Source organism: Heterodontus francisci, chromosome 17 (assembly GCF_036365525.1).
Source record: "Heterodontus francisci isolate sHetFra1 chromosome 17, sHetFra1.hap1, whole genome shotgun sequence".
In the NCBI taxonomy this organism is placed as follows: Eukaryota; Metazoa; Chordata; class Chondrichthyes; order Heterodontiformes; family Heterodontidae; genus Heterodontus; species Heterodontus francisci.
In genome coordinates this window covers 6,083,372-6,103,203 of record NC_090387.1, presented here as the reverse complement: position 1 = coordinate 6,103,203, position 19,832 = coordinate 6,083,372, and the positions used below count along the sequence as shown (strand labels likewise).

Below are 19,832 nucleotides of genomic sequence, written 5' to 3'. Positions count from 1 at the left end.
ACCCACCTTCAGGACGCAGCAGAATGTAGCATCCGATAAAAAGGCATTCTCCAATTCAGACAGATGGGACGTACAGCAACCTTGGCAACCAGGTACACATTGAAACGTGGTTTTAGTCTGTAAAGGGCAATCACACCTAATGGCCTTGTCCCTTCCTCGCAATCAAGTATAGGGCTTTGAGGGGACCACACCTGGAGCACTGCGTACACTTTTGATCTCCTTAACTAAGGAAGGATGTACTTTCCTTAGAGAAGGTGCGACACTGATTCACTAGATTGATTCCTAGGATGAGAGAGCTGTCCTACTAGGAGAGATTGAGTAGAATGGGCCTATATTTTCTTGAGTTTAAAAGAATGACATGTGATCGCATTGAAATGCATAAAATTCTTAGGGGGCTCGACAGGGTAGTTGCTGCAAAGCTGTTTCCCCTGATGGAGAATTGAAAACTAGGAGTCATAGTCTCAGAAGAAAGGGTCAATCATTTAGGACTGAGATAAGGAGAAATTTCTTTACTCAGTGTTGCGAATCTTTGGAATTCTCTACCCCAGAGGGCTGTGGACGCTCAGATCAGCCTATTCAAGACAGAGATCAATAGATTTCTGGGCACTAAGGAAGTCAAGGAATATGGGGGTAGAGTTGGTAAGTGCAGTCGAGGTAGATGATCAGCCATGATACTCAACGGCGAATCAGACTTGAGCCATATGGCCTACTCCTGCTCCTATGCCCTTTGCACTTATGTTCACCAACCTGTCTAAGGGATCTGCTTATGAGCAAACCATACAGAGATGTGAATAGCTCCCTTTGAAGCTGCAACTATCGGCAAGACCCAGTGTGCGTATTATACAATTTATATTCAACCAGAAGCAAACCTCCCATATTAGCAACAAAAACTGTTACTGAATTTTTACATCTTAACATAGGAACCTAGCAATTGTTCAAGAAAATAAGACCAAAGTCCACCTAAGTCACCTGTTACCATCCTGGTAGCTGTATGATTGAATGACAATGGAGTTGTTGATTAATCACGGCGATCAATCCCTATCAATTAATCTACAACAGACCCAGACATGAGGTGAGGAAAACCAAAGGCCCAAAGTCATCTGTTCCTCTCAAACACACTATACATACCACACATCATGTCTCAAATTACTCATATGCTGTATTCCAAAATATTATTTTTGGATAGCAACCGAGAGGTTCTTCTGATTTGAAACTTTGCTTGAGGTCTTTTTTTTTCCATTTCACTACTGTGAAGTGCCATGAAACTTTTATTAAAGGCGCTTTATAAATACAGTTTTTGTTGTTAGCACTATTCAGGCAGTTTCCATGCACAGATTTTAACCTAGACAACTCCATGCAACTAAAATGAAGTTGTTTTTGGGAACATGTAACAGTATTACATAAAACTGGGAAGTAATCTTGAGGCCCTCTTCTACACCCATCCAAAGTCTCAATATCCCTCACCGTACACGGAAACCAAAGCCAGACACAGTTATTTCTTTAACAATGAGTGACTTAATCAAAAGCAAGAGTTATTAAGAGCTCTTTGTAGCTGTGAATAAACTTATAGTAAAGTTAATCAAAAATCGCACTCCTGACAATTGCTGCAAATCACAAGTACCATTACTATTCTCTAGCTTACAGAACTGCACTGTGGAATTGACACATCTTAGAATTTTTTTTTTTACTGTAATCCAAGTCCTTTACAGAATATATTTGTAAGCGGTTAGCTACCGTCTTAAGCTTCAGATTCTCTGCTCCAGACTCACTGAAGGAGACGCCCTTCAGAAAGTGAGGTCCAATCTGGACTGGTACGGTGGGAAGCTCACACTGAAGTGGCTGAGCAGGATACTGTCTCCTTCCTGCTTGCTTTACCTCAGCCTCACTGCAGCAGCCCTGTGAAAGGATCAGAACATGAGAGGGGCATGGTGTAAAAGATCAACAAAGCAGATTTATTTAGTACCAGATAGATCATAAAGCATCCCAACATCTCAGCCTACAGTCACGTTATTGGCAAGTGATCCAAATCAAGTGGCTCAGATGTACTCATAAATCACTCAACCTGAGTCCAAAGATGTGAGCTTTTTTTGGTAATCATCCTTCTCAAACTCTTACTTTTGTAGAAAGTACAAGTTGTACTATCTCTCAACAGGGCTCAGTACAAGTTCATCAGATATAGGGCCCTTGGTGTCTCCTGGTTAACTCCCTCTGTCTCAGAACAGAGTGCCAATAGGCCAAAGATTCTATCAACCCAGCTCACAGATTTCAGACAAATCCTTTCTATTTGCATTTAAATTTCTCTCATGTTGGATCTCTTTTTTGAATTTTGTACTCTTGGAGGCTTGCAAAGGGCTGCCCTTAGTGCTGTTGCCTTGTTGATGGATAAACCCCAAATCAGAAAAACAAATGTTAGTATCAGCGACAGTTGTATTTAAATTCTTGGGAACGTGTCTGCAAACTTCATTTGCGTCCCCAAGATTGGGCACGCCTGCTGTTGCAGCTTATGCCCTGCTCACTCGAATATTTTAGTTACAAATTATGCCTCTCACTGCAACGAGGCTATGGCTTGATTTGACGTACACTTGGCACCATGCACAATGGGGGGATCTGTACACAAAAACACTGAAATTTTTTTTTGGTAAAGCATATTGATGCAGCAATTCATAATCTCGAAAAATTTATACTTTAAAAGGCAAAAATGTTTTCTACAATTACCCTGTTATCTTTCCTCTCCTGAAGATATAATTTGCACCCAGCCTGTCCAAGTTCTTCGCCCTAGTGGGGCCATTCTTCACGTGAGTAGGGTTGCCAATTGTGGCTGGACACATTCCTGGAGGTTTCATCATATGATCCTCTCACCTTCAACCACCTCGCCCAGACAAACAGCTTTTCCTTCTCTCCCCCCACTTACAATTGCTTTCCCAAATAATAATCAATCAAGCGTTTGAAGATTAAAAAAGTAGATTATATATTTTTTAAATGCCCCTACAGGTTTTCTCTCGGGTTTTCCTCACAATAATATCCAGGAAATTAATCTCAAAATTCCTAGAGACTCCAGAACAATCCTGGAGAGTTGGCAACCCCTAGACGTAAGGAGAATAATCCCAACTTCTCTAATCTCTCCACATAACTGAAGTCTTTCATCCCTGGTACCATAAGGCCTCAAATTCAAGTTCTAATGGATTATTTGGCTGCAGAAGGCAATTAAAGCCTGTTCAAATTCTCAATGGCCATCCACAAGTTTTCCAGCAAGGTCGTGATCAGGAATGGCTGATTCTTTGCTCTCCCAGCCTCTGACGGGCTGCAGTCAATATAGAATCCCCAACTCAGATCAGCTAACTTAGCACACGCCAGGTCTGTATAGCTCAGTGCTACTGTGACAATTCCTGTACCCATTAAAATAGCTTTTTAGTTGAAATAGCAACACACACGGGGTTGGATTGATGAACAGCCCGCATATCCCTCTTTTCATTATCGTCAATTTTTCTTTAAATGGCAACTAATGACCTTAGCACAATGTTTTTTTAAAATAAAAATAGTGATAGAAAAAAAAAAACAGAAAAGTACAAATGCTGGAAAGACAAGTCAATTAATATCTGTGGCGAGAACAGATAGGTTGTCAGTTCGAACAAAGGGCTATAGGAAACTTGAACTTAACTGCTCTTTTCGCAGAAACCAATTAACTTTTTGGCTCATAACACTCCTGTGAGGTGTCTTGGGACCTTTCACTACATTGAAAGCACTATTTACCAGAATGGTACTTGGAATGTAAGACTTCAGTTGTGTAAAAGTAAAGGTATAACTTTTAAATGGGAACTGGATATATACTTGAAGAGGAATAATTTGCAAGGCAATGGGAAAAGAACAGGGGAATGGGAATAATTGGATAGCTCTTTGAAAAACCCAACAGAGGCAGGATGAGCTGAATGATCTCCTCTGTGCTGAGATGCTACAATTCAATAAATGCAAGTTGTACTTATTGATCTGTTGAGCTTCCAGCATTTCTGGTTTGTTATGGAAATTATATATATTGACCATAATTCTACTGGACTTTTAGGGTTTTGTAAAATCAAGGGATCCAGATTGAGTGTCTCTTTACCATCTACTGTCTTGAACAAGTCATAACATTTTCTTAGCATTACACAGAGGGGTCTGGTTATGCCAGAATGCTTACAAACCTCATTCAATGCATGCAGTACTTACTCTCTACCACTAGATGTCCAATATAAGAACCTGTCACCAAACTCACATCAAATGAGCAGACAGATTCTCACATTGAAATTACACCTTCCTACTTTCACTCCCTCTGGGGTAACCAGCTCTTTATTCAGCCAACATCCGGCAAATGTTGCGAGTGGGTACAGGCTTCCTACCATACCAATACCAAACACACTATGGGTGGTTGATGGTCGGCACAGACTCGGTGGGCCGAAGGGCCTGTTTCAGTGCTGTATCTCTAAACTAAACGTAAACTAAAGGCAATTACAACAAAACACCCATCAGATGACTAAAATCTTTACTTACTTGTAAAGATGCCTCAATAGCTTTAGGGTTTTGGTGGAATCCTGCCTTCATTGCATATTCGCAATGACCCAAGCTCTCCAAAGCCACTTTGTAAGCCTATAAAGCAATTAAAGAAGTTAGAAGGTATCGATCAAGGATCTAAATCTTCTTGAACTGCTGCAGTCCATGTGCAAGTACACCCATAGTATTGTTAGGTATGAAGTTCCAGAATTTTGACCCAGCAACAGTGAGGGAGCCTCCTATCTACATCATATCACACCTATCTTTCCATTCCCTTTTCTACCATGTACGAGTCTAGCTTCCTTTTGAAAGCATCTAAGCTATTTACTTCAACCACTTCCCGTAGTGGTGAGTTCCATATTCCCACCACTCTTTGGCTTAAGAAATTTCTCCTTATTTCCTATTACATTTATTAGCAACTATCTTGTATTTATGACCCCTAGTTTTGGATTCTCCCCAAGTGAAAACATGCTTTGCACATTTACCCTGTCCAATCCATGCATCTCAAAGTCTTCTCATTTCTAAAGAAAAAGGCCCAACCCGTTTCACCTTTCCTGATAGCTATAATCTCTCTGTTTTGGTACCCTCCCTGTCAATCCTTTTTTGCACTTTCTCCAGTACTTTATGTCCTTTTAATAGCATGGAGACCATAACTGTGCACAGTACTCAAAGCGCAGCCTAAGGTCCTGTACAAGTTCAGATATCTGGGGCCTTATAGAATATTCAGATACATGCCAATTAGATTAGATTAGATTAGAGATACAGCACTGAAACAGGCCCTTCGGCCCACTGAGTCTGTGCCGAACATCAACCACCCATTTTAGACTAATCCTACATTCCCAACAAACATCCCCACCTGTCCCTATATTTCCCTACCACCTACCTATGCTGGTGACAATTTATAATGGCCAATTTACCTGTCAAACTGCAAGTCTTTTGGCGTGTGGGAGGAAACCGGAGCACCCGGAGAAAACCCACGCAGACACAGGGAGAACTTGCAAACTCCACACAGGCAGTACCCGGAATCGAACCCGGGTCCCTGGAGCTGTGAGGCTGCGGTGCTAACCACTGCGCCACTGTGCCGCCCAACTCTGTAGATTACACCAGTGCTTCACAGAAAAGTTCACACAAGCCAATACACTTCAGTGCTGTCTAATACTCCAAGTTTAGGGAATCTGGTGACCCGTTTTACATTGATCAGACTAGTCTGATTCTTTCCTTGCCCCTACCTATTTCTGTAACCTCCTCATGCAACCCTCCAATTCTGGTCTCATTCATGTCCCCAATTTTCATCACTCCAAGACTGGCATTTTGCCTTCTGTTGCTTAGGCCCGAAGCTCTGGAATATCTTCACTAAGCCTCTCTCTCCTTTATATTGCTCCTTGAAACCTGCTTCTTTGCGCAAGCTTTGGTCATCAGTCCTAATATCTCCTTATGTGGCTTGGTGTCAAATTTTGTTTGATAATGTTCCTTGGGGCATTTTACTGTTAACGATGCTATATAAAGGCAGGTTGCTTTTTTGTTTTTTTTAAAAAGAGATACAGCACTGAAACAGGCCCTTCGGCCCACCGAGTCTGTGCCGACCATCAACCACCCATTTATACTAATCCTACATTAATCCCATATTCCTACCACATCCCCACCTTCCCTCAATTCCCCTACCACCTACCTACACTAGGGGCAATTTACAATGGCCAACTGACCTATCAACCTGCAAGTCTTTGGCTGTGGGAGGAAACCGGAGCATCCGGCGAAAACCCACGCGGTCACAGAGAGAACTTGCAAACTTCACAAAGGAAGTACCCAGAATTGAACCCGGGTCGCTGGAGCTGTAAGGCTGCGGTGCTAACCACTGCGTCACCAAATATAGCAGCATGAACAGTGGAAGCCTGTTCATAAACACTTATATCCAAACTCAAAGACTGATACAGAAGACCCTTGAAATCATCATCTCAAGTTGTACCCACCAGCAACTGATAACCACCTAGCATTATACAGCTGAGAACATTCCATCCAGGCACAAGCTAAATTTGCAACCAAAGAATTCATAATTGCACTATTGGGTGTTTTTCCACATTTCATAAGAAACATGAAAAACACCCAACAGTGCAAGTAGCCTGCTTAAAAAGAAACAGCAGATGTGGAGAGTATGAATCGGGATATTTGGAGCTGCTCTGTGTTAACACCAAGTCAGTGCTGCTGTCCTAAGAGTTTCTTTAATGTAGAAGGGCTTTCTCAGAAAAGCACTAACATTCTGATCCATACTCTCCACATCTGTAATCGCAGATTTTTTTTTTAAACAGGCTACTTGAGTTTTCAGAAGACTTTATAATTCAATGCATGCCTGGCAATGGGCAAATCCCCTAACCCTAGGTCAAGTTAGGACAAAATTGTCTTTTTCATCGGAAAAGCATCAATGAGGAATCTTTCACAGAAGCAAATATATTAAACACCAAAAACCTCCAAAATTTGGTTTAAAATAGATACATTACTGTATTCGAGCACTGCTACACACAACTAGCCATTGTTCCAAGACACACTCGTGGTCAGACTCTACTACCCCCTTGATTTGAAATGAGTCACAACCTTACAGAACAGGAGGGATTACACAACAACAACTTGCACATATACAGAACCATTAACATAGTAAAACATCCCAGGGTGTATCACAAGAGCATTCAGCAAACAAAATTTGACACCGAGCCATACAAACTGATATTAGGTCAGATGACCAAAAGCTTGTTCAAAGATGTAGGTTTTAAGGAGTGTCTTAAAGGAGGAAGGCGAGGTAGAGAGGCAGCTGAAGGTACAGCCAGCCACCAATGGTGGAGTCATTAAAATTGGGATGTTGAAGCAGCAAGAATTGAAGTACACCTAAACAAAGGAACACTGGCCAGCTCAGAGAAAGACATTTCAGGAAAACTATGTAGCCACATTATAGTTTGCAATTATTGAACAGGAATTCAATTAGCTCAGTCCATGATAGAGTATTCTCCAGCATGAGAGCCAAGATACTTTTGTAGCAATAAAAACAGAAAATGGCAGAAATACTCAGCAGGTCTGGCAACATCTCTGGAGAGAGAAATAGAGTTAATGTTTCAGGTCTATGACCTTTCAAAAGAACTGGAAAAAGTTAGAAATGTAATAGGTTTTTAGCAAGTGAAAGGGGGAGGGTGGGAGAAAGAATGGAAGGAAAAGGTCTGTGATAGGGTGGAAGACAGGAGAAATTAAATGACAAGCGATTTGGTGGTGCAAGGCCAAAGGGAGTGGTAATGGGACAAGTAAAGAAACAAAAGATGTGTCTAGAGGAGGTGTGAATGGCAGAATGATGAACAACTGCCGTCTGAAAGCAAAAACAAGAGAAAATAAGAGTAAAACCAAAACCTGCCAAGAAAAAGGAAACAAAATGGGGGTAGAAGTTATGGTCCGAAATTGTAGAACTCAACAATTCTCTAGTTATCACACACTGGTGATGGAGGGCGTGAATGTTTATGGTGGTATTACATATCGTATTACAGTGATATACAGTGCTGGTTAGATAGAGTTACTCACCTGCAAAGCACTGTCGATCTTCATATTTAAATCTTTCAGCTGATGCTCGGGGATCGTGGTGGTTTGCGAACAGAACAACTGCTGCACTTCAATACCAGCCAGGCAGCCATCACTCCCCTTCTCACGGAGACGAGATGTAGCCTTTTAAAAGTAAAAGCAACCTTAAATACAATTTGCCTGGCCGCACATAGTGCAATTTCACACTTCGGCATGTTGAAGCATGCAGAGGCCTTTCAGCCTCTCAAACCTGTTCCGCCATTCTTGCATTTATATAGCCTTTCACAACTTCAGGAAGTCCCAAAGTGCTTTACAGCCAAAGAAGTACTTTTGAAGTGTAGTCAATGTTGGAATGTAGGCAGCGTAAAAGCAAATTTGTGCACAGAAAGCTTCCAAAACAGCAATGTGATCATGACCACATAATGGATAAGGATTCAAGGATAAATATTGGACATGACACTGGGTAAAGCCTCCCTGTTCTTTTGCAAAATAGTGCCATGGGATCTTTTATGTACCTCTAAGAGAGCAGACGGGGCCTCGGTTTAACGTCTCAGCCAAAAGACAGCACCTTCAACAGTGCAGCACTCCCTCAGCCTCAGCTGTTTCTGGTCACCACATTACAGTAAGGACATAATTGCTCTGCAGAGAATACAGAGGAGATTTACAAGAATGTTGCCAGGGCTTGAAAGTTGAAGCTATGAGGAAAGATTGAATAGTCCAGGGTTGTTTTCCTTAGAAGAGGAGGCTGAGGGGTGTTAACTGAGGTATACAAAATTATGAGGGGCCGAGATAAAGTAAACAGGAAGGACCTGTTTCCTGTCGTGGAGAGGTCAATTACCAGGGGGCACAGATTTAAGGTGATTGGCAGAAGGATTAGAGGGGACATGAGGAAAAACTTTTTCACCCAGAGGGTGGTGGGTGTCTGGAGCTCACTGCCAGGAATGGTGGAGGAGGCAGAAACCCTCAATTCCTTTAAAAGGTATCTGGACATGCACCTGAAGTGCTGTAACTTGCAGGCTATGGACCAGGTGCTGGAAGGTGGGTTTAGATTGGACGGCTAGCTTTTTTGGCCGGTGCAGATATGATGGGCTGAATGGCCTCCTTCTGTGCCATAATTTTTCTATGGTTTTGCGCTTAGGTCTCAGGACTGGGACTTGAACCCATAACCTCCTGACTCAGGGGCAAGAGTGCTACCAACTGAGCCACTTTAGTTCCATATCCCTTAATACTCGACCAGTAAATATCTATCAATCTCAGTTTTGAAATTTTCAACTGCCCCAGCCTCAACAGCTTTTTTGGGGAACGGTGCTCCACATTTCCACTATCCTTTGTGCAAGCGGTGCTTCCTGACATTATCACTGAAATGCCTACCTCTAATTTTAAGGTTATGCCCCCTTGCTCTGGACTCCTTTGCCAGGGAAAATAGCCTATATTTTTCCTTTCAAATCCTCTAATAATCTTAACCACCTTCATTAGTTCTCCCCTTAATGTTCTACAGTGCAAAACCCTCAGTGCAGTGCTCCCGCCCCCAGCTCCCAATCTGCAGTTGTTCAAATAGTTGCTGAGAAGCATTGAAGTAAACTTTGCTTAAAGTGTGTTTAATGACATTTATAAGTACACTTTCTACATTAAGGATTTTACTCCAAGGCCTCAGCCTTTCTTGGAAGCCTGAAATTGCAGTTGATACTTTTCCCCAGCCTATCATGGTAAAACATGGTTAAAAGAGAGGTGCCTTTCATATCTGAGCCTGCAATTTCCAGGTGCCACAGTCCAAGTATCATACCGACAGCCACGCTGGTGCTGGATATAACTTGAAGCAAAATCTTTCCTTGTAATGTAAGAGGATATCTCAAGTCTGCCTTTCCCGAGTGATTTGAAGACAAGCTGGAGAATGACTTTTGAAAAGTGTTCTCAGGCAGAGTTTCAGACCTAAGCAAATGCTACTTTTTATTTCAAAGAAGTGAGACTGATTACATCACCTGTGTTCTGTGCTGTGGAGAAAGGAACTGTTAGTTATTTTTCTTGCTGCAAATTTCAAAACATGACTTTGTTGAGGCTGTAACAATACTTGAGCTTGTTTTTCTATTGAATTTTAGAAACTTTTCCAAGTAAAGGTATCAAAACAATTTTCAACTATCTTTTATTTAAATCAACTTAACAGCTTTGATCCTCCTCCCTCCAGATCATGAGTGCTTTACCAGGTAAAGTTGTAACTTATATACACTTAAATATAAACAAGCCTTTCGGTCCAACTGCTCCATACGAGCTTCCTCTCACCCTATCAGCATAGCCTTCTATTCATTTCACCCACATAGATTTATTTAGCCTCTCCTTAAAATCGAACCATGCTATTCACCTCAACTACTCCACGTGCAGCAAGTTCCACATTTGCTCATTCTTTGGGTGAAGTAGTTCCTCCTGAATTCCCTGACAGTGTCAGTTGTGGCACAATGGATAGCTAGCACTCTCATCTCTGAATCAGGAGATTGTAGGTTCAAGTTCCAAACCAGGAGTTGAGCACAAAAATAAAGATTGACACTCCAATGCAGTACTGAGGGAGTTCTGCACTATTGGAGGTAACATCTTTCGGATGAGATGTTAAATTGAATCCCTCTCAAATGGGCGCAAAAGAAACCATGCCATTATTTTGAAGAGAAACAAGGGCGTTCTCTGTTGTCCTGGCCAATATTTATCCCGCAAAAAAGATTATCTGATCATTATCACATTGCTGTTTGTGGGACGTTCTCTGGTCATGAAAGACACTATAAAAATGCAAGTCTTTCCTTCTTTGTTTTATTAGTGACAAACTTTGGAATTATGACTTCGAATTTTGGATTACCCCATCCAAACCCCTTCATAGTTTTAAAGACCTCGATTAGGTCTGTTGTGTAATTCTATGCTAGCTGATATGGAGCCATGTTCCCTTAAGACCACAACGTCTTGTTATTTGGTTAGGGAGTTTTGAAGGCTCCATTATGTTCATCAGTTTCCAGCTGCAGATGGCTTTGCTCTTGCCATATCTGGAGAGCAACACACACACATGCACACAAAAGCATATTTTATAAATCAAACTCAAAGGTGGCTAGCAATGCTTTGATGCCTCTTGCGCGGGTGAGTGGTTCATTCCGAAAAATTTCGCCAAACTCGACGAACATGTACCTGCTCAGCCTGGAAAAGGCGAACAAGATTGGTCAGAGAGTGTCAGATATTTGAAAAAGCTGCCCCGCCTTTAGATTGGATCTAAATAAAATCATTTCTTAACAAAAGCCTTTACAGGGTTTAATTGGGAGTCTCATGAAAAACATAACGTAACTGCTCTGGCAAATATTTGTCCTACAATCAACATCACAAAAACAGATTACCTGGTTATGATCACATTGCTGTTTGTGGGAGCTTGGCAAATTGGCTGCCGTGTTTCTCACATTACAACAGTGAACTACATTGCAAAAGTACTTCATTAGCTGTAAAGGGCTTTGGGTCGTCCTGTGGTCATGAAAGCAGCTATATAAATGCAAGTCGTTCCTTTTTTTCCCAGGACATGCATGTCAAGAATCTTACATTACATGCAGAGAGGATGCAGAGAGGCTTCAGGGTGATTTGGACAAGTTGAGTGAGTGGGCAAATGCATGGCAGATGCAGTATAATGTGGACAAATGTGAGGTTATTCACTTTGGTAGCAAAAACAGGAAGGCAGATTATCTGAACGGCTATAAACTGAGAGAGGAAAATATGCAGCGAGACCTGGGCGTTCTCGTACACCAGTCGTTGAAGGTAAGCACCGCAGCCTCACAGCTCCAGCAACCCGGGTTCAATTCTGGGTACTGCCTGTGTGGAGTTTGCAAGTTCTCCGTGTCTGCGTGGGTTTCCTCCGGGTGCTCTGGTTCCCACCCACATGCCAAAAGACTTGCAGGTTAATAGGTAAATTGGCCATTATAAATTGCCCCTAGTATAGGTAGGTGGTAGGGAAATATAGGGACAGGTGGGGATGTGGTAGGAATATGGAATTAGTGTAGGATTAGTATAAATGGGTGGTTGATGGTTGGCACAGACTCAGTGGGCCGAAGGGCCTGTTTCAGTGCTGTATCTCTAACTAACTAACTAACTAACGAACTAAGATGCAACAGGCGGTAAAAAAGGCAAATGGTTCGTTGGCCTTTATAGTGAGAGGATTCGAGTACAGGAGCAGGGATGTCTTGCTGCAATTATATAGGGCCTTGGTGAGGCCACACCTGGAATATTGTGTGCAGTTTTGGTCTCCTTATCTGAGGAAGGATGTTCTTGTTATAGAGGGAGTGCAGCGAAGGTTTACCAGACTGATTCCTGGGATGGTGGGACTGACGTATGAGGAGAGATTGAGTCGGTTAGAACTATATTCAATGGATTTCAGAAGAGTGAGGAGGGGATCTCATAGAAACCTATAAAATTCTAACAGGACTTGACAGGGTAGATGCAGGAAGGATGTTCCCAATGGTGGGGGAGTCCAGAACCAGGGGTCATAGTCTAAGGATATGGGGTAAACCTTTCAGGACTGAGATGAGGAGAAATTTCTTCATCCAGAGAGTGGTGAGCCTGTGGAATTTGTTACCACAGAAACCAGTTGAGGCCAAAATATTGTATGTTTTCAAGAAGGAGCTAGATATAGCTCTTGGGTCTAAAAGAATCAAAGGGTATGGGGCGAAAGCGGGAACAGGCTACTGAGGTGGATGATCAGCCATGATCATAATGAATGGCGGAGCAGGCCCGAAAGGCCAAATGGCCCACTACTGCTCCTATTATCTATGTTACATATTACATCAAATTACACAGTATTTATCCAGAATCAGGCCATTCCGCCCAACAGGTCCATGTCAGTGTTCATGCTTCACATGTGCCTCCTCATTCCCTTACTTCATTTAATGCTTCCATACCTGTCTCCTTATCTAGCTTCCCCTTAAATGCATATGTGCTATTCACCTCAACCATATTCAAGTTCCACATTCTCACCACCTTCTGGTTGAAGAAGTTTCTCCTGAGTTCCCTCTTGGATGAATCAGTGACCATCTCATATTTATGGCCCTAAGGTTTGGACTCCATTACAAGGGGAAACATCGTCTCTATGTGCTCTATTCAAACCCCTTCATAATTTTAAAGACCTCTATCAGGTCACCCCTCAGCATTTTCTTTCCTAGCAAAAAAAACCCCAACCAGTTCAATCTGTCGAGATAGTTATAACCTTTCAGTTCCTGAGCATAGTCAAGTACTTCTTCTGTAAGCACTATTTAATCAAAGAGAGCAGTAGCTCCATCGAATGCATATTTGAAAGCTAAGTGTTGAGTGTTAAGGTCTTCTATAAAAAAAAAAGTGAACCGTTCGAAATGGAAAGTAGTTAGACTAGTTACAGCTGCAGGGAGGGTTTACTAAGGCCAGCTGTGTGAGGGAGATGATTACATGCAGAATTTTTAAATGACATCAATGAACCATCCTGTGTTTAATGATTATTTAATGCTGCTTTTCCACCATGTACAGTTCATCCAAGAGTTTAACAATTGAAGCAAAAATACAGAACAGACTACTGTTTAATAGCTCTTGAAATGGTTTAAAATTTTTTTTAAAAGGGTAAGTTACTCAACATGCCATATTATGAGCATTAGTGGAAAAGAGCCACACAAATGGAATAAGCAACTGACTGTATATAAACTCAAAACATTTTACACAAAAAGGGAATGACTGACTGGTGTGAGGTTAGCCATTTTTGTTTAAAACTCCCTCAGCAGGGGGCGGGGGTGGGAAACGTGGCAGGAGATTAAAATAAAACAAACAAATGTTCACAATGAGTCTAAAGCATGATTTCCGTCATCTCCCAACACTACACAGCCCAGCAGGATATCCAGGCAGGACACTTTCCTCTTCCCCACCCATCCATTCCCAGATAAAAGAACAGGATAACAAAAACATTATACGATCTTTCCTCAATTTAAAAAAGATCACCAGAATTGCTGTTGTGGTATTTGAAATACATTCATAAAGCGTCATGTTATAATAAAATTTCATTTCAGAAAAACTGATTGCACATCTGTGACAGATGAAACAAACCAAAGTCGGAATTATGGGCAGGAACATTAGCCAAAGGAAACCGGCTCAAGCATAGGAGCTTGTTCCAAAGGCAACAGATCAGTTCAGACATCTTGCGACACAAAAAACCCATTTGGAACACCTCGGAATGACACTTGCAACTGGACCAAGCCTTAGAATCATAGGGCGGCAAGCCATCTTAAAATACACAACCATTTGCCTCGAGTGTTTATCCAGTGTGTAGCCAAAGTACAAAGACCAGGAAGATACCTAGTTTGATAATCAGTCTCGAGTTGAATTAGTGGATCCCAGTCAGGAAGTCAGTGAAAATACCAGTGGGTCTCAGTGCCCAAGATTTAGATAGGGGGGTGGGGGGAGAAAAAACATGCTGCAAGCAAAAACCCGGGAGACAAATCATAAGGACGTTTAAAAAAAGTCTTTCCCCATTTTCTTTGAATCCTTTCATTTTTGTGAATACAATAGCGTAGTGGTTACGTTACTGGGCTAGTAATCCAGAGGCTTGGATTAATGAGCTGGAGACATGAGTAGAAATCCCACCACAGTAGCTGGGGAATTTAATTTCAGTTAATTAAATAAACCTGGAATAAAGGAAAAGCTGGTATCAGTAATGATGACGATGACACTGCTGGATTATGCAAAAACTCATCTGTTTCACTTATGTCCTTCAGGGAAGGAAATCTGTCAGCCTTACCCAGTCTGGTCTACGTGCGACTCCAGAACCTCAGCAATGTGGCTGACTCTAAAAAGGCCTAGCAAGATTCTCAATACCATACAGATGGGTAAGAAATACTGGCCTTGCCAGCGGCATCCCTATCCCAGGAATAAACTTCAAAAAATGTCATTAGTTATAGAAAAAAATTTGCTACCCTTGTGTCTGCAATGGCTGCCATTGTCCAACCAGGAAATGATTTGCAATTTTTGCTGCAAGAATTCTAACAAATATTGAGAAAAAGAATCTTTTGTTCTCTGTGCAAGATTATTTTCTGACACGTAACACAGATGGACAAACAAGGAAGATTTTAAACTTCAAAAAAGGTTCCCTGCAAAATCGAATGTACCTAATGATTTACAGCTCTAGTGATATTTATGTTGTTGTGTTCTTTGGAGAGGGTCAACAGGACACAAGGATAGATAAAGGTCAGCCCTGGAGGAGAGGGATTGTGATGGAGGATATCACTCACTAGCTTAGTTACAATCAGCTGTTTTTGCAGTTTCAAAAATAATGTAAATGAAAAAATGTTCCAAGATTCCACACGTCTCAGATTCTCAGTAGCAGAAAGTTACAGAAGAATTTTCCAGATGCTACATGGCAGACTTTTAAGGCTATAGAAATAAAACCAAACAGGTGATCGGATCCTGCACTGGTGCGTGAACAAGCTCCCAGGAAGCCAGTTGCAAGAGGTTCTCCTCTAAAATCCTATCCCTCACCATTCCAAAGTAACACCACCATAACATCAGTGCCCTTCACTCTTCCCCACTGTCACTTACACACTTGTCTACAGCTTTTGTCACCTCCAGGCTTCAGGCCCCCAACTCATTCCTCACCAGTCTCCCTACATCCACCCTATTCTGACTCCTGCAAAACTCCACCACCTGGAACCTGTTCCACTCACTAGTCCTCACTGATCTTTACAGACTCCAGGCCTCTCAAAATGTTCATCCCAGAGGTCGTCCTCCACCCCTCCCACTTGCTCCCAACTCTCAATTCAGTTGTGACCTCCTCCAGCCTTGTGTGCCAGACTCTGTCAGTCCTGAGTCTGGCCTCCTTTGTATCCCACCACCCATCTCTGATGAATAGGCCATTAGCCACTTTGGCCACGCATTTGACACCCTTTAAACCTTCCCATCTTATTTCCTCTGCCAAACCTTTCATAAAGCTTCACGAAACTCATAAGTAACTGAATGGGGTAGAAAAGCAAACGGATCTAGGGATACGACTGAAAAGAAAATCCCAAAAGTAGCATCACAGGGCAATAAAGCAATTAAAAATGCTAACAAAGCGCTGAATTTATTTCTAGGGATATAGAATTCAGAAGCAATGAAGTTATGCAAAACCTGCATGGGACCCTGGTCAGAAGTCCTGCACACAAGTTCTAGTCTCCATTAAAAAAACATAAGGACTGGAGAAAGCGTAAAAGCTTCCATAGTAACTGCAAGAAGTGTGGAATAAGCAAGCTATAGACAGACAACAGGGTCTCAACATTGAGCTCAACCATTTCAGATCATAACCACTGCTCCCATTATTTCAGACAGCAAGTGCTGGTAACGGTAAATTCTGTGGTCATTGCACCTCCTCTAGTTCTAGCTTTACTTACCCTATTAACACCCTACTTCCACCATCATCCCTCTTGTCATTTAATCTCTCCTGCCCTCCACCCTATCCCAGACCTTCCCTTTTGTTCTTTCTCCCGCACCCCACCGCCCTGCCCATGTACTTGTTTAAAGCCGGTTACATCTCTAACCTTTTCCAGTTTTGATGAAAGCTCATTGACCTGAAACTTTAATTTTACTTCTCGCTCCACAGATGCTATCTGACCTGCTGAGTGTTTTCAGCATTTACTGTTGTTGATCTCAACTTCAGTCCCTGATTGGTGCTGATTCAGCTGAGCAAGTAGGGTGACAACTGACGTCAGTGTCTTTCAGATAGAGAAGGAAAGGCGGTGGGGGCGAGGAGAGTGGGGGCGAGGAGAGTGGGGGCGGGGGGGTGGGGGGGGAAGGTAAAGCAGCCAAGATTCCCACTGGCGGTCACTGCTTGCATACAGACATGAAGTGGGTGGGGGAGGAAAAATCAGACCCAGCTCTGATACCTCCCAACTCAAACCTGCTGACAATCCAAAGTTAGGCTCACACATAGCCATCCACTGGTGTCAATCTTGTAGAACATTACCCCCACTGTCGTCAGCTGAGACTGTGTGGTAGCAGGGGGCATGGAAAGAGAGCGAAATGAAGATTTAATTTTTCTTCTCCATTTTGAATCTTTAAAAATAAAATGAGAAAATTCTCAGAAGATTTACAAGGAGAAAGAAATGGGTTGCAACATCTAAATCCTTAAAAAGACAAACTAGAGCAAGTGAGATTCCATCAGGAAATTTCTCACCATAGCAGGAAAGAGAAAGGATCAGCACAGGAGGGTGGGCACAGGCTGGACAGACCTTCATATACCAACAGATACTGATGTTGGATAACCAGCTTATATCAATGGAGGAAACCCAAATCCACTGCGGATGAATGGATTATTTTATTCATTCATGGGATGTGGGGATCTCTGGCAAGACCAGTATTGATTGCCCAATATTAGTTGTCCATGATAAGGCGGTGGTGAGCCGTCTTCTTGAACTGCTGCAGTGAGTGTGGTAAAGGTGCTCCCAACAGTGCTGTTCGGGAGAGAGTTTCAGGATTTTGACCCAGCGATAATGAGGGAAAGAAAATAAATTGGTACAACACTAGGATCAAGCTGGGATTGAATTAGCAACTATTACAGAAAGGATTCAGTTTGACCAACTATACTGAAGATTGCAGCACCATCCCATTAAAAATCACCCCTTTGCACCCCATCCAGTCACAGATTAGTCTCCTGGACACTGCAGCAAGCAAAATCCCTGGAGAAAAATCAGAGTGGCAGAAAAACAAATTGTATCTTTTCATTTTCTTTGAACACTTCTGTTTATTAGTTATAAAAATATTGGAAATGGAGGGGGGAATGCTGTTTGACATCATGGGGCAGTTGGAGGCAAGTCATATAATGAAACCTCCAGGAATATGCTCGACCAGAGTTGGCAACCTAACCCCCAAGATGGTACCAACAACTTGCATGTGCTCTGCACTCTGTTTTCTAACCACACTAAGCAAGGAAATCATTCCATATTATACATGCAAAAAATGGTTACCTCTGATGCTCCTCCCCAGGACTTCACAGCTTCTTCCAACTCTGTCACACGGCCAGCCTTCATAGTCTCGCTCCCCACTGTGTTCTTTCTCTCCTGGGCTTGGGCTTCTGCCAAGCACGAGTGGGCTATAGGCTGGACTCGATGCAATGCCTGAGACAGGAACTGGAAGTGGACCTGCAGGACGGTCAGGAAACATCGGCCTAGCACCTGACGAACAAAATACAACACATCATTCAAAAGCTGCTGGATCATGGAGACAGTTCAAAATTAATTCAAGCAGCAGGCAAACACACACCATTGCTGGGCAAACCTGCTGGACCAGTTTCACTTGACATGCTCGGTTTTGCATTGACCACCACCCTGCCCCCCACCACACACACACACCCCAAATCAAAAAGACAGAAACAGGAGTGAAGTTAAACTCTTGCCAAATACACAATGAATACATTTTCACAATCCAACTGGAATCAAATTAAGGCAGGATATTATTTGTCAGACACAAGGCTGGTAAATTCGTTATGAGTGGCACTCACCTGGTTTTAAAAATATAACTTCTAACCTGTTCCCCTAACAGCACAGAAGGTTAAGCAGAGATTTAATAGAGGTGATCAAAATCGAAGGGTATTGATGGAGTATATACGGATTAAAATGTTCCCCACTGGCAGAACATTCAGCGTCCAGGGGACACCGACTTCATAGGATCATAGAAAGCTTACGGCACAGACAGAGGCCACATGCCCATCGTGTCTGCGCCAGCCGAGAAAAAAATAGCTACCCAGCCTAATCCCACCTTCCAGCATTTGGTCCGTAGCCCTGCAGATTACGGCACTTCAGGTACCTTTTAAATGAGATGAGGCTTTCTGCCTCTACCACCCTTTCAGGCAGTGAGTTCCAGACCCCCACCACCCTCTGGTGAAAAAAATGTTTCCTCATCTCCCATCTAATCCTTCTACCAATCACTTTAAATCTATGCCGAGTCACTGACCCCATCTGCTAAGGTAAATAAGCCCTCCCCATCCACTTTATTCAGGTCCATCACAATTTTGTACAATTTCTGGAGCCTCTCTGGTGCAGTTCCATCCTTTCTGTAATGAGGTGACCAGGACTGCACACAGTTGTGGCCTAACTAATGTTTTATGTAGTTCCAGCATACCCTCCCTACTCTTATATTCTATGCCTCGGCTAATAAAGGAAAAGATTCCATATGCCTTCTTAACCACATTATTGACCTATTCTACTACCTTCAGGGATCTGTGGACAGACACTTCACTTCCTCTACACCTCTCAGTATCCTCCCATTTATTGTGTATTCCCTTGCCTTGTTTGACCTCCACAAATGTATCACCTCACACTTCTCTGGGTTAAATTCAATTTGCCACTTTTCTACCCACCTGACCATTGATATCTTCCTGCAATCTACAGCTATCCTCCTTGCTATCAGGAGTTGCCAGAAGGTGCTATCTTGAGGGAAACACCAACCACCTAATGGAACTCCATGCCAGATTTTGCCGGGTTTATCCCCTTAGCCGTTAGTTTCTGATGTTAATCTTGAAGGCACCAATCGGCAGGACCCAAGATTGGCACGAGGTGTGATCTTGTCCTTCAGGTGTGCAAAGGGAGCAGTTACAGATTGCTGCTTCCCACCCCTAGGTTGCCACCTCCATCCCTGAACCCTCCAGCTACTACACGCTCAGGTGGTCAATCTGAGATGACTGTAGGTCACTTAGGAGTGAACTCAGCGCAGGTGAGTGATTTTCTGGCCAAGAACAAGTTGAAGCAAAAAAACCAGTATAACCAGTG

General features: G+C 42.6%; 1 protein-coding gene across 6 annotated transcripts in view; it reads right to left on the bottom strand.

Annotated features, from left to right (window-relative positions):
* Positions 1-19,832, bottom strand: part of LOC137378698 (granule associated Rac and RHOG effector protein 1-like) — a 193,619-nt gene that overhangs the window by 29,845 nt on the left and 143,942 nt on the right. For all 6 annotated transcript variants that reach the window (XM_068049046.1, XM_068049043.1, XM_068049044.1 and 3 more), the window contains 4 exons: positions 18,033-18,239; positions 8,077-8,217; positions 4,525-4,620; positions 1,735-1,896 (listed from right to left, as the gene is read on the bottom strand). In XM_068049046.1, the coding sequence (XP_067905147.1) occupies positions 1,735-1,896; positions 4,525-4,620; positions 8,077-8,217; positions 18,033-18,239 (606 nt within the window). The remainder of the gene's footprint in view (positions 1-1,734; positions 1,897-4,524; positions 4,621-8,076; positions 8,218-18,032; positions 18,240-19,832) is intronic.